The sequence below is a fragment of the Myotis davidii genome, unplaced genomic scaffold (assembly GCF_000327345.1).
Source record: "Myotis davidii unplaced genomic scaffold, ASM32734v1 scaffold187, whole genome shotgun sequence".
In the NCBI taxonomy this organism is placed as follows: Eukaryota; Metazoa; Chordata; class Mammalia; order Chiroptera; family Vespertilionidae; genus Myotis; species Myotis davidii.
In genome coordinates this window covers 7,474,193-7,487,110 of record NW_006383018.1, presented here as the reverse complement: position 1 = coordinate 7,487,110, position 12,918 = coordinate 7,474,193, and the positions used below count along the sequence as shown (strand labels likewise).

Sequence of the window (12,918 nt, the reverse complement as noted above, 5' to 3'; positions counted from 1 at the left end):
TTGCTAGGGACTTGCCCGGCACTTGCTCTCTACCTCTATTTGTTATCTTTCTTCTATCATTGACAGTCCCTCTAGGTTGTGGGCTGCTTGCCTGTGTTCCTGAGAAGCATCTACGGTACCAGTCTATAGAGTGTGTTTTCTTTAGTGAATTACCGGTATGTTTACCGGTAATAAACTTGCACTGTTTTATGTATATGTTTGATTACATACAGCCTTGTGACAGTTTTCCTGCATGTCATAAGCATTTGAATATAAATTAAAATGTTAAAATCAAATCTGATATTGTTTTACCTTTTATTTGGTGTGTGGAAGGTGTGCGGAAGAGGGGGTAGTCTTATACGGCGAGTATATAACAAACTCTGTATTTTGAGTGGAAATGTTAGGGGGTCGTCTTATATGCCCAGTCGTCTTATATGCTGGCAAATATGGTAGATGAGAAAGGTAGATCATATCCATTTTACAAATGAAAAAAATGATGCTAGGAAGTTAGACAAATTCTGTCCATACCAGGTTATTTAACTATTAAGTGGGAGAGCATCCAACTATTAAGTAGGTCTTTCTGAACCTCAGAGTCTTTTGATGTATTGTTTCTTAACCACCCAAACTAGAGTACCCCGACTCAGATACTCTGAGTCACTCTGCATCCCTTTGCATGGCTTTTTCTTCAGGTCACTAACCAAAACCTAGAATCACATTATATCTTAATTAGTCTGTGTGTTTATTGTATGTCTCCTCATCTAGAATACAAAGTTAATGAGAACTGGAACTTGGCCATATTTATTGCTATAGTTCCAGTGCCTGGCATATAGTAGTACTAATATTTGTTGAGTGACTGAGTATTGCTGACACTCATATTGTTATTTACTGTGTTATACTGTCACTCTACATAAAAAGACTAAAGGAGTTCTCAGTGTTACTAAAGAAACATACACATATTAGTTGTTTTTTTTTAAAGTAAGCAAAAGTCAGCCTAAGTATTTATATTGTAATAAAATTTCTAAACTTACCTCTACAGGAGGGTAATAGTTATAATTCCAGTACCAAAATGTTTTAGGTAGATAACCCTTGATTAAGTGGTGCTCTGGTACAAAGGGATGAAAAGTTTCTTTTCCAATGGTATCTCTGGAATCTCCCGCTTCTACATTTATAATTTCCATGCATCTTCCCAGTGCTAAATCTTCAATGGAGGAACTATGTGTACATTTCTCTGTTTTAAACGCATCAACAAATCTCTTCAAGGCTTCTTTGCTCAGTACATATCCTGCTCCTCCACTCATGTAGCCCTGCTTAACATAGGGCTTAAATCTTCTCCCAAAGTAAATGGGTTCTTCAGGGCTGTGTTTTGAGAGAAGCCATCTCAAATTGTCTAGTATAACATATGTATCGTCATCGGCTTTCATAAACCAATCAGCATCTTCTAGATAGTGATCATGAACATACTGAAAAGCTTTAATTGTTTTCCAGTATAGCTGGTCACTACCTTCTCTGGTTTCTAATCCCACAGCAGGGAAGTCTTTGTTTTCTTCTGAACTCATAAACAACACTTTATTACAGCGCTGGGCCCATGTAGCTTTGACATGTTTAGCCTTTTTCTCTAGATTTTGAGGTCCTGTCATAACCCAGCAAAGAATTTTAACCTTCTGATAGAGGTTTTCGGCGATGTCAGTGTTCTCATCTATTAAACAGAAAATTTCAAAGTTTCATTTACATATAATGTGAAATCCAAATAAATTATGTTGAAGACATTTTCTTAAACAGTATCAAAGAACCACCCTACCCCCTGTCCCTGTTTCTATTTACCTAGCTACCATTAGTGATTTAACTGAAAGAAAACAAAACTCAACCTAATATGAACTGTCATTTTGATCTATTGGTTTCATGTCAATCTTATCCAGGAGATCAGTGGAGCTAACAAGAGTTGTCACTATGACTTCAAATTTTCAATTAATTTTTCATTGCTCTGAATAAACTCTGAAAGGCAGGAAAGACATGCTGCTGAAGTGGCAGTTTATTTTGAAGCTCACAAGAGTCCACTGTTATGAATTTCTATAAGTACCCCAAAGTGGCTTTTAAAAAAAAAGTTTTCCTAACTACCCTAGTTCCATGAAGAGGCATTAATACAGAGTTGAGATTACTTCCAATAGTACTATATCTCATTTCAAAATGCAAAACCACCAGTCAGAAAAAGAACATATGAATAGGAAGAGGTAGTATTTCCAAGATCATCTATACTTTTTCAAAGTATGGGTTTGCAAAGAAATGTGTAAGGAGCATATGCCAGAATATAAAGCAGCATATTAATTTTTTCATTGAAGAAGTTTTGCTTCTCCCTCCACCTCTAAAAAAGTCCTAAGCAGTGAGCTGAAAGGATTTATATTCTGGTGCAAGCTCCTTATCTGGATGCAGGTAAGTAACAAACAATTCACTGGCTGTCATGTCAAAATCACATTTTGAGTAACAATATGCAGAGGAAGAGTTCAACTATAAGATTCTAAATCAGTGCTTTGTGAAGGACTAATTTTTATATACAATAATTTGAGATCTATACTTTTACAAACATACTAAAAATGAAATACTGAAAAATAAAAATTAAAAATCATATATAAAATCCAAGACCCAGTAAGTTTTTATATTTAGATTTAGACAAAATTATTGTCAAATTACCATAAAATGTCTTTTAATCGTGATTTCAATACTTCTTTTTTTTTTGTCTTTTTTTTAATATTTTATTAATTTTTTACAGAGAGGAAGGGAGAGAGATAGAAAGGTAGAAACATCGATGAGAGAGAAACATCGAACAGCTGCCTCCTGCACATCTCCTACTGGGGATGTGCCTGCAACCCAGGTACATGCCCTTGACCGGAATCGAACCTGGGACCTTTCAGTCCGCAAGCCGACGCTCTATCCACTGAGCCAAACCGGTTTCGGCTCAATACTTCTTTAGTTGTGGACCAGCATGAGTTTGCGAAACCACACTTGTATAGCAATGCTCTAGGCATAATCCTCAGAAAGCACATCCTTAAAGTTAAGGTCAACCAGTGAGTTAAGAAGGCTAACACCTGTGAAAAAGTAACAACTAAAGACATAAATTTCTAGGTAACTGATTGAGAGGGAATAGAAGGCAAGATTGGGAAAGGACATGAAAATATACTTATGCTCCACTAATTATCAAGAATTCACAATCTAAAAATGAGAAAATCACCCTATTTTCAATCAGAGAGAATTCATGGTTCTTATACTTGGGAGCCCAATTTCCTAGCTATATAGACATACCAAATCCTAAATGGAAAGGGAAGATGATGGTGGAGGCAGGAATCTGCAATATGTTTCACTAAGAGCAAGAGAACTTTCTCTCCACTGTTGGTAGATATTCTTTTTCATTCTTTCAATTACTCACTCATTAATTACTTTGTAGTAAGCATATACTAGCACAGGAGATGACAGGATGAATAAGATACATTTGCAAACCAATACTTGCCACATACTAACAGATGCTATAATTTCTGAGGTATGTACAAAGGGTTTGATGTGCTGTGGGAAAAGAAAGCAGTGGCTGGCAAATCCTATGGAGCAGTGCAATGGGAAGTTGGCTAGAACAAAGAAGCTGGGATAAAGCAATATCAGCCAAAATAAGAGATAATGCAGAAAATACATCTTTAAATGAGTAGATGCTCACCAAAAGAAAGGAAAAAAGGCATGGTGAAGTTTGGTTGAGTGCAGGTAGATGGGTATAACTCAAGGCCTGATCAGGGGAAAAGCACTATAGATTGAGAGAAGAAATCTGAAAAATGGTAAAGAAAGTGAACTGCTAGATTTAAGTGACAAATGTGATTGACTGGTAAGCAAAGAAAAGCATCTACCATGACTGCGACGTTTCTGACTTGGGCAGATGGTAGTAAGATATATAAAATATGGGATACAGAAGTTAGAGTAAGTTTCAGAAGTGGGAAAGAAAAGGAGTTCATTTGCATGTTAAATTTGAGAGGAACAGAACTTTTAGCATACCCTACATTTTATGGGCCTTGGAGGAGGACAAGTTAGGTACCTAATACATGTGCCTGCAGTAAGGTCAACCTAGCACAGCTTACTAGTAGTAGAGGAGCCTCAATCCAACTGATCATTTCAAGACTTAGAGCAATGCTACAGAGCAAATGCACAGTGATTAAACTGCTTTACAATAAGTATACCTGCTCAGAGCTGAATCACTGTTACATAAACATTCACACAACATAAAATAAGTTGTAATGTACTTGCTAGTTCACAAAACTCAACCAAGATCTGACACCTTGCCCTACAACCACCACTTGAGAGGTAGGAAAGAAATAATTTACTGCCAGAAAGATAACAGAAACAACTGTTAATGAGGACCCTCTGCATCCTAGAATTCTAATTGTTTTCAAGCTGGTTGCATTTTTTTCTGTCAAATAAACCACAAACTTTGCAGTGATCTTTGAATTATATTAATGCCTTTTTATAGTGTCTAGAACTGGGTTAAAGATAAAGACAACAGCCCTAGCCGGTTTGGCTCAGTAGATAAAGCGTTGGCCTTCGGACTGAAGGGTCCTGAGGTCGATTCTAGTCAAGGGCACATGTCCAGGTTGCGGGCTCGATCCCCAGTGGGGGGCGGGCAGAAGGCAGCCAATCAATTATTCTCTCTCACTGAATGTTTCTGTCTCTCTCCCTCTCCCTCTCCCTCTCTGAAATCAATAATATATATATACATATATATATATTTTTTAAAGATAAAGACAGTAAGTGAGAGATGGGAATTAAAACTATGGGGGTTGATGACATCACACAGGCAAAGAAGAGCCAAAGGACAGAGACTTGGAGAAAGCCTACATTTAATGGGCACACAGAGGGCTCAATTGAGAAAACCTAGTTAGAGATATGAGGCAAGGAGAAAATGAAGTCATTATAACACCCTTAGTTTTTTAATTCCCTACTTCTTTATGCTTCTAAAAAGGAAAAAAGATAAGTGATATTAACTATTTATGAAATTATAAATTAAAATTTATGTATACCTCTTGTGTTTCTCTAAGAAAACACAACTAAGCAAAAACAAAGACCAAAACAAGATGATAGCAAAAAATAAAGATGCAGATATAAACCATTATAACACAATCAGACTAAATAAAAATTTTTAGAAACAAATCTAGACTTAAAAGTTTTGCCTTTTGCCAAATTACAGTTGCTGAACTATTTCTACTAAAAAATAAATTCAAAATTAATATTTTACTACCTAAGTTCGTCTGGCAATTTCCTTCTTCTGAGGCAAACTGAGAATTGTCATTTAACATCTAAAATTAAGATCACTTTTATCAAAAGATATACTGTGATGTAACAAAATTCATATAACTCTTTGCAATTCTTTCAATACTTACACAGACTGAAAAATACTGTCAAATACTGAAAAATACTCCCTAATAAAGTAATCCATACCTTTATGTTGGCTAGCATCTGCATTGAAGTTCATCTGTCCTTCTAGATGATTCTGTCCATTATCATCTGAATGCCTAGCATGAGGATCATTATGAAGAATCTTAGGTTGGGTGTCATCCTGTTCTCCCAACAAAATACTAAACAGCTGAGAACATAAAACAAATCCAACTGCTGATCCACAGAGGAAGATTAAAAAATTCAGCCAAGATTTAGAGGCCATTTCCCAAAAGTATATTTCTGTAAGAAAAAAAAATTAATAGGATGTTATTATAAACTATAGAGCATTATACATACCAAAAGTAAAAAGTCTGATAACTTTTAGCTACACTGGAAAGTTAGTTCCTTTCATATAAGAGAACATATCTAAGAATATTTAATTTTTACCTATGCACAGGAGATAAAAGGATGAATTTACTGCTAAAATAGCACATTATGGACAAGTCAAAAAATGAATAATCATTGTCGAGATGGGACATGGGTAAATACGAGTATGGGAAAACATGATTCAATCAAAATCATTTGAGGAACATTTTAAAAATACAAATTTCCTGGCTCATCAACTGAAATTTCAGATGCAAAGTGCTGAGACAACTAAAATTTATATTTTTACTTTATTTTTTAAGGAAAAGGTTTGTATTATTCTTTGTTTAAAACAACAACAACAACAAAAATAAGCAAGCAATAAAGCACTGCATGAAGAAAGAAATCACTCTAAATCCTAAAAATAACTTTTGATGAATATCATTAGAGATGAATAACATCCTATCTAATAATAGACAAACATGGTAATTGACCATACCTTCGCTACACCTCCCACTGGCTAACCAGCGTGATATGCAAATTAAAACAACCAAGATGGCGGCCGGCAGCCATGCAGCTGAAGTGATCAGAAGGCTTGCTTGCTCCAGTGATGGAGGAAGCCAAGGTTCCCTGTCTGCCGCGGCCCGGCTCTGAGCTCCGAAAGCAACAAAGTTTCAATTATAGAAGCTAAACAAACCCCAGATATCTGCTTTCAGCAGGCCATGGCCCCAGAGCTGGAGCGAGCAGGAGCTGCCTATATAATAAAAGGCTAATGTGCAAATCAACCTAACGGTGGTCGCTATGATGCATACTGACCGCCAGGGGGCAGACGCTCAATGCAGGAGCTGCTCCCTGGTGGTCAGTGTGATTCCACAGGGGGAGCTCTGCTCAGCCACAAGCCAGGCTGATGGCTGCCAGCACAGTGGTGGTGGTGGGAGCCTCTCCTGCCTACTCAGCAGCACTAAGGATGTCCGACTGCAGCTTAGGTCTGCTCCCCCTGGCAAGTGGACAGGGGTCTAGGTGTTGCCCAGGACTCAGAGGTCAGCTGGGACCTGCCTTTCCACACCAGATGCTCACACTTTGATCGCCAGCCAGGCCTAGGGATTGTACCCATGCAACGAATTTCGTGCACCAAGCCTCTAGTCTTTATGAATAAGAGACAGAGATAGAAGGAGAGATAATTATAGCTAACATTTGATTCCTGTACTAAGAGTTTTACATGGATTACCTTAAACCAGTGCTCAACAAACTGTGGCTCGCGAGCCACATGTGGCTCTTTGGCCCCTTCAGTGTGGCTCTTCCACAAAATACCACGTGAGGGCACACATGTACAGTGCAACTGAAACTTCGTGGCCCATGCGCAGAAGTTTGGTATTTTGTGGGAGAGCCACACTCAAGGGGCCAAAGAGCGACATGTGGCTCGCGACCACTGCCTTAAACCATAAACTAAAGACCACTAATCCCATTTCATAGATGAATTCAGACAGAGAGGTTAGTAACCTTTCCAGGATCACATTAGCAATCTAAATCAAGAGTTCAGACTTTTCCGCTGGCCAGGTAACTCAGCTGATTGGAGTGTCATCCTGTACACCAAAAGGTTTAAAGTTCAATTCCTGGTCAAGGCACATCTGTAGGTTATAGGTTTAAATTCCACTCGGGGCAGGTAGGAGAGGCAACTGATCAATGTTTCTCTCATATCAATGTTTCTCTCTTTTTCCCTTCCTCTCTCTAAAATCAATAAACATATCCTTGGGTGAGATTTAAAAATAAAAGTTCAAACTCTTCACCATTTTGCTATAGTTTTACAAAATTTGGCTTGTAAATTTGTATATTTACAAAATAGTCCTGCTATTTTAAATACTTAACATATTAAGTTAGATTTACTTGAATTTATGAAAAAAGAGAAATTAAATAAATCTAAACAAACTTTGAATGTTAGATAAACATTTCTGACATGACTGCCCTCTTTTCAATGATCCCTTTGAAGATAAACATTATGAAAAACATAAAACAATTGGAAGCATGAGTACACACCTTGTATGACTAAAAATTAAATAATGCTGTCTTTAAAAAAAATCAAGACTTAACTAAAAAAACTGGGTAGACAGACTACGTTCATGAAATAGAAGACTCAACATAGTAAACATGTCAATTGTCCCTAACTGGATACACAGATTTAATTCAATTTCTATGAAAATTCTTTCAAGATTTCTTGTATAGACAAGATTATTCTAAAACGTATATGTTAAGGTGAATGAACTAGAATAGCTTGACAATTTTTTTAAAAAGAAGAATAAAGCAGGAGGAATCAGTCTACGTGAATTTAAGATATCTTATAGTGACTGAAATCAAAACTATATAGTACTGGAGTACAAGGCTCATGGACCAATAGAACAGAATAGACAACCGAAAAATAGGTATTTGGTAATTGTACAATGTCAAATATCAACTGATATTTGTATAAAAGCAGCTGAGCGGAGGAAAGATAAGACTTTTCAATAAATGTTGCTGGGAACTCTAGGCCAAAAATAAATAAATAAATAAATTTTTAAAAATTAAAAAAAAAAATATTGACCTAAATCTCATATCTTATACAAAAATTAACTCCAAATGAACCTTGGACTTAAATATAAAATATGCAACTATAAAACTTTTAGGGGGAAAAAACCCCACAAAAGAAAATATTGATCTAGAACTAGGCAAAGAATCCTTAGACTTGACAGCAAAAGCACAATCCAACAAAGGGAAAGATTAATAAGTTGGACTTCATTAAAATTAAACTTGTGCTCCACAAAAGACACTACTGAGAGACTAAAAAGACAAGATAGCCTTAACCGGTTTGGCTCAGTGGCTAGAGCGTCGGCCTGCGGACTCAAGGGACCCAGGTTCGATTCTGGTCAAGGGCATGTACCTTGGTTGCGGGAACATCCCAGGTGGGGAGTGTGCAGGAAGGCAGCTGATTGATGTTTCTAATTCTCTATCCCTTTCCCTTCCTCTCTGTAAAAAATCAATAAAATACATTAAAAAAAAAAGACAAGCTAAACTGGAAGAAAATATTTTCAAACTACATATTTAACAAAAGAACTAGTATTTAGAATATATAAAGAATTCTTAAGACTAGCTGGTTTGGCTCAGTGGGTAAGGCATCTGCCTGCTGACGGAAAGAGCTCCAATCAATGATTCCCTCTCATCAGTGATGTTTCTACCTCTCTCTCCCTCTTCTTTCCTCTCTCTGAAATCAATAAAAACATGTATTTTTTAAAATCATGCAGAGAGAAAGTAGAATAGGTTGCTAGGGACTTAGGGGGAGGGGGAGAGCAACAGGGAGTTATTGTATAATGGGTATAGCATTTCAGTTGCACAACAATATAAATGTACCTAATACCACTGAAACTTACACTTAAAAATGGTTAAGATGGTAAATTTTATGTGTCTTTTACCATAATAAAAAATAATGGAAAAACAAATGAACAATAAAGATGTTGATTTTCTCCAAATTAACCTATAAATGTAATGCACCCCAACAAAAATATAAGATTTTTTAAAGTTAAACAACTTGGTATAAAGTATTCACATAGTATGGAAAAATTAACATGTGAACATGAGAAATTCTGGAAAGAAATATGGGGGTGAACTAACCCTATCAGACCCAGTTAAATACAAGATTTTAAAAATCTAATAATGATGAAATTATTCTAAATGCTGTTTGGAAAATTAAGCATGTGAGTATACTGGAAAATTCTTGAAAGGGACACATTGGGGGTTGGAGGGTAGATTAGGCCTACCAAATATTAAAATATATTACCTACAATAAATGGTGGTATAGTAATAAAAATAATTTTATATTCAGGTCAAACAGGCATATCAATGTATCCGTGAATCTGTAAAAAAAAAAATTTTAATTTAAAAGACATAGCACTGAGAAACTTTTTCTCTCTATAACCAGACTGTCACAAAGAGTATCAATGATATTACAACATCCCACTCTTGCATGGATGATGAATCATTAATTTAACAGAAGCAGCCTCAACTTCCAAATCAGTCAGATAAGGATTTCTCAGACACAACATTCCACATTTATCTTAACTTTGTAGTCTCCAAGGCAACAGGACTCTGACTGGGCTTCTTAGCTTATGCCGGATGTTAATTAACTCCTTGACACACAGTCTCCCTGTGCTTTAAACCTATCAAATATTGATTCATTTAAATTGTATCTAAACCCCACTCTTCAAAACCCTATAATAGCCCTGTCCCTTCTTTATTTAGTGAAATGCTCGCAGTTCCTCTGGTGTTTAGTCTCTCATAGCAAGTTAATTAACCTACCTTTCTAAACCCAAAGATAGTCCTGTTGGTTTTTAGCAGATCAAAATAATCTATTAGAAAAACAAGCACATATGGAAATTTAATACATAAGCCACATAGCATTTCAAATAAAGATGGCTCATTCAAGAAATGATATTGAATTAATCATATGGGAAAAAGTAAAAAGCACAGATGGAATTTCTCTTTCAAATTCCAAATGATTCTAAGATTTCAATATTTAAAAAATAAAATAAAAACAAAATTAAGAGAAAACCTATTTTTATATTTTTATAGAAAGAACTGAGATCGTCCCCAAACTCAAAAGCTATGACTAAATTGTATGAGGTTATTAATTGGATAAACTTCTGGCAGTGAAACTGCTGGTTCAAAGGTATGTTTCTATATTAAATGTTAAAACAAATATGTGCAGCAAAAAAAACAAACAAAATAAGCAAAAAGTATCATAAAGAGAAAAACAAAAGATCAACCTAATATAAAAACAGATACTTAAAAAAGGATGTACCTAATAAGAAAATATAATGGTCAAGGATGTTCAAATTTCAGTCATATTAAAGGAAGGTAAATTAAATGGAGATACTATTTTTAACCTGTCATACTGGAAAACAAATTTAAATTTAATAACACCCAATATTGACATAGATGTGAGAGAAAACTGGCACTCATACATTCTTTCTTACAATATTTACATATCCCCCATGGATAAAGGGGAACTACTGAATACAAAATACTTTTAGAAGGGCAATTAGGCAATATTTTTTTTATACTCACCTGAGGTATACGTTTACTGATTTTAGAAAGGAGGATGTGGGACAGAAAGGAAAACATTGATGTGAGAGAAACATTGACACATTGCCTCCTCTACACGCCTCGACTGGAGATCGAACATGCAACCTATGTACTAGTAATGTGCCCTGACCAGAAATCAAATCCAAAAATTTTTGGTGTATGGACCAACACTCCAACCAACTGAGCAACCTGGCAAGGGCTGGCAGTAGCTTTTAAATTTTTGAAATTAATACCTTGTCCTATCATTTCATAACCAGAAACTTCTCTTAGGGACATAATCTGAAAAATGTTCTTGGTAGCCACAGCAATGTTTATTTACTGACAAGGAATTAGTTTATACAGAAAATAATAACATTTTCTTTTTCATCTCTACACCTAGCTCTCCCCAAAGGTAACTACTACTGCTTCTTATGTATCCATGGAAAAAAAGTAATGCCTGTATAAGCATAAATGTATGTACATCCTTTAATTTATATCAAAGAAATGATGCTCTATAACCATTAATCTCCACTTTACACTTTTCACTTATTTTCTCTCATAACACCCATGTAAGATAAAAGATTTATTTTTTAAGACAAAGCTCTACAGTTTGTATAGTATGATTGTATTTGGCTTTTTAAATGCTTCTGTATATATAAAATATTCTAGAATGATGTACAATAGCCCCCCCCACTTTATCTGCAGTTTCACTTTCCATTATTTCAGTTACCTGTAGTCCAAAAATGTTAAATGAAAATTCCAGTATAAACAATTCGTAAGTTTTAAAATGCCCACTGTTCTAAGTAGAATGATGAAATCTCGCACCATCCAGCTCTGTCCCACCCAGGACATGAATCATCCCTTTGTACACATCTAGGCTGTAAATGTTTCCCCCTCATGTTAGGCATTTAGTAGTTAGGTTATCAGATGAACTAGTATTGGTATGAAAGTGCTTATATTGAAGTAATCCTTATTACTTAATAATGGCCCCAAAGCACAAGAGTAGTGTTGCTTTCAAAGAGAAACCGTAAGAAATTATGTATATGTGTATGTATGCTGAGGGGAAAAACCAGTATATACAGGCATACCTCATTTTATTGCACTTTGCTTTATTGTGCTTCACAGATGTTGCCTTTTTTTTTTTATAAAACAAATTAAAGGCAAAATCCTCCACCAGCTAAAAGATTATGACTTGCTTTATTGCAATGATCTGGAACTGAACTCATAATATCTCCAAAGTATGTATGTATAACAGGGTTCGGCACTATCCACAATTTCAGGCATCTTCTGGAGTTCCTAGAACATATCCCCCATGGATAAGGGAGAACTACTGAATACAAAATATTTAACAAGGGATACCTCTGGGAATTAAGACTGGGTGGCATGGGCAGCAAGGACAAATTTATTTGCATTTTATAACTTTTTTATGTTTTACTTTTTAAAATCAAGTACATAACTATTACTTTTCTGACAAAACTTAAATAAAGGAAGATATTTTATATAGGGAATGAAATAATATAAGAAAAACTAAATTGCACTAATTTCCCACACTTGTTACACAAAAAGATCTCTTGATCCTTTCCAGAGTTCCTCCAACTTTCAGATTTATATACACACAAAGCATTTCCACCTGGACCACAGGCATGTTAAATTCAACATGTCCAAAAGTGACTCATTGCCTTCCTCCCTTAAGCCTGCTCATCTTACCTAATTTACTGGTAATTACCTAAATTACTGACCAATGGGTTCCTATTTCACCAGGAGTCATTGGATTATTTAAAGTAAAAATTAGGGAGACATTGTTAACACTCTCCTTACTTTACCCTATATCCAATTACCAAATCTTGCCAATTTTATTTCCTAAATATTTTTCTAATCCATCCTCTCCTCTCCATTTTTACTACTTGTCCTATTTCAGACCCTCCTCTCTCCCCTAAGATCCTGCAATAACTCACCAATCTACCCGACTCAAGGGTATCTCTCCTCAATTTATTCCCATTCTGTTATCAGAATGACCTATCTAAAATGAAAAGTTGAACTCTATCAATCCATGGGAACCCGCTGCCTACAAGACAAAAACTAAGGACA

The 12,918-nt window shown here is 35.6% G+C and overlaps 1 protein-coding gene across 4 annotated transcripts in view; it reads right to left on the bottom strand.

Moving 5' to 3' along the window:
• C1GALT1 (core 1 synthase, glycoprotein-N-acetylgalactosamine 3-beta-galactosyltransferase 1) overlaps positions 1-10,845 on the bottom strand; it is a 21,731-nt gene extending 10,886 nt beyond the window's left edge. For 2 of the 4 annotated variants that reach the window (XR_001512433.1, XM_015558328.1), the window contains exons 1-3: positions 9,548-9,628; positions 5,443-5,679; positions 1,008-1,675 (exon numbers count right to left, since the gene is read on the bottom strand). Coding sequence is in view for 3 of the 4 variants with exons in the window: in XM_015558328.1 (XP_015413814.1) it covers positions 1,008-1,675; positions 5,443-5,662 (888 nt within the window). In the remaining variant the exon portion in view is untranslated. Of the gene's footprint in view, positions 1-1,007; positions 1,676-5,442; positions 5,680-9,547; positions 9,629-10,833 lie in introns of those variants that run through there. The other 2 variants (XM_015558331.1, XM_015558330.1) reach the window with 2 other exon arrangements.
• Between the last annotated feature and the right edge of the window lie 2,073 nt (positions 10,846-12,918).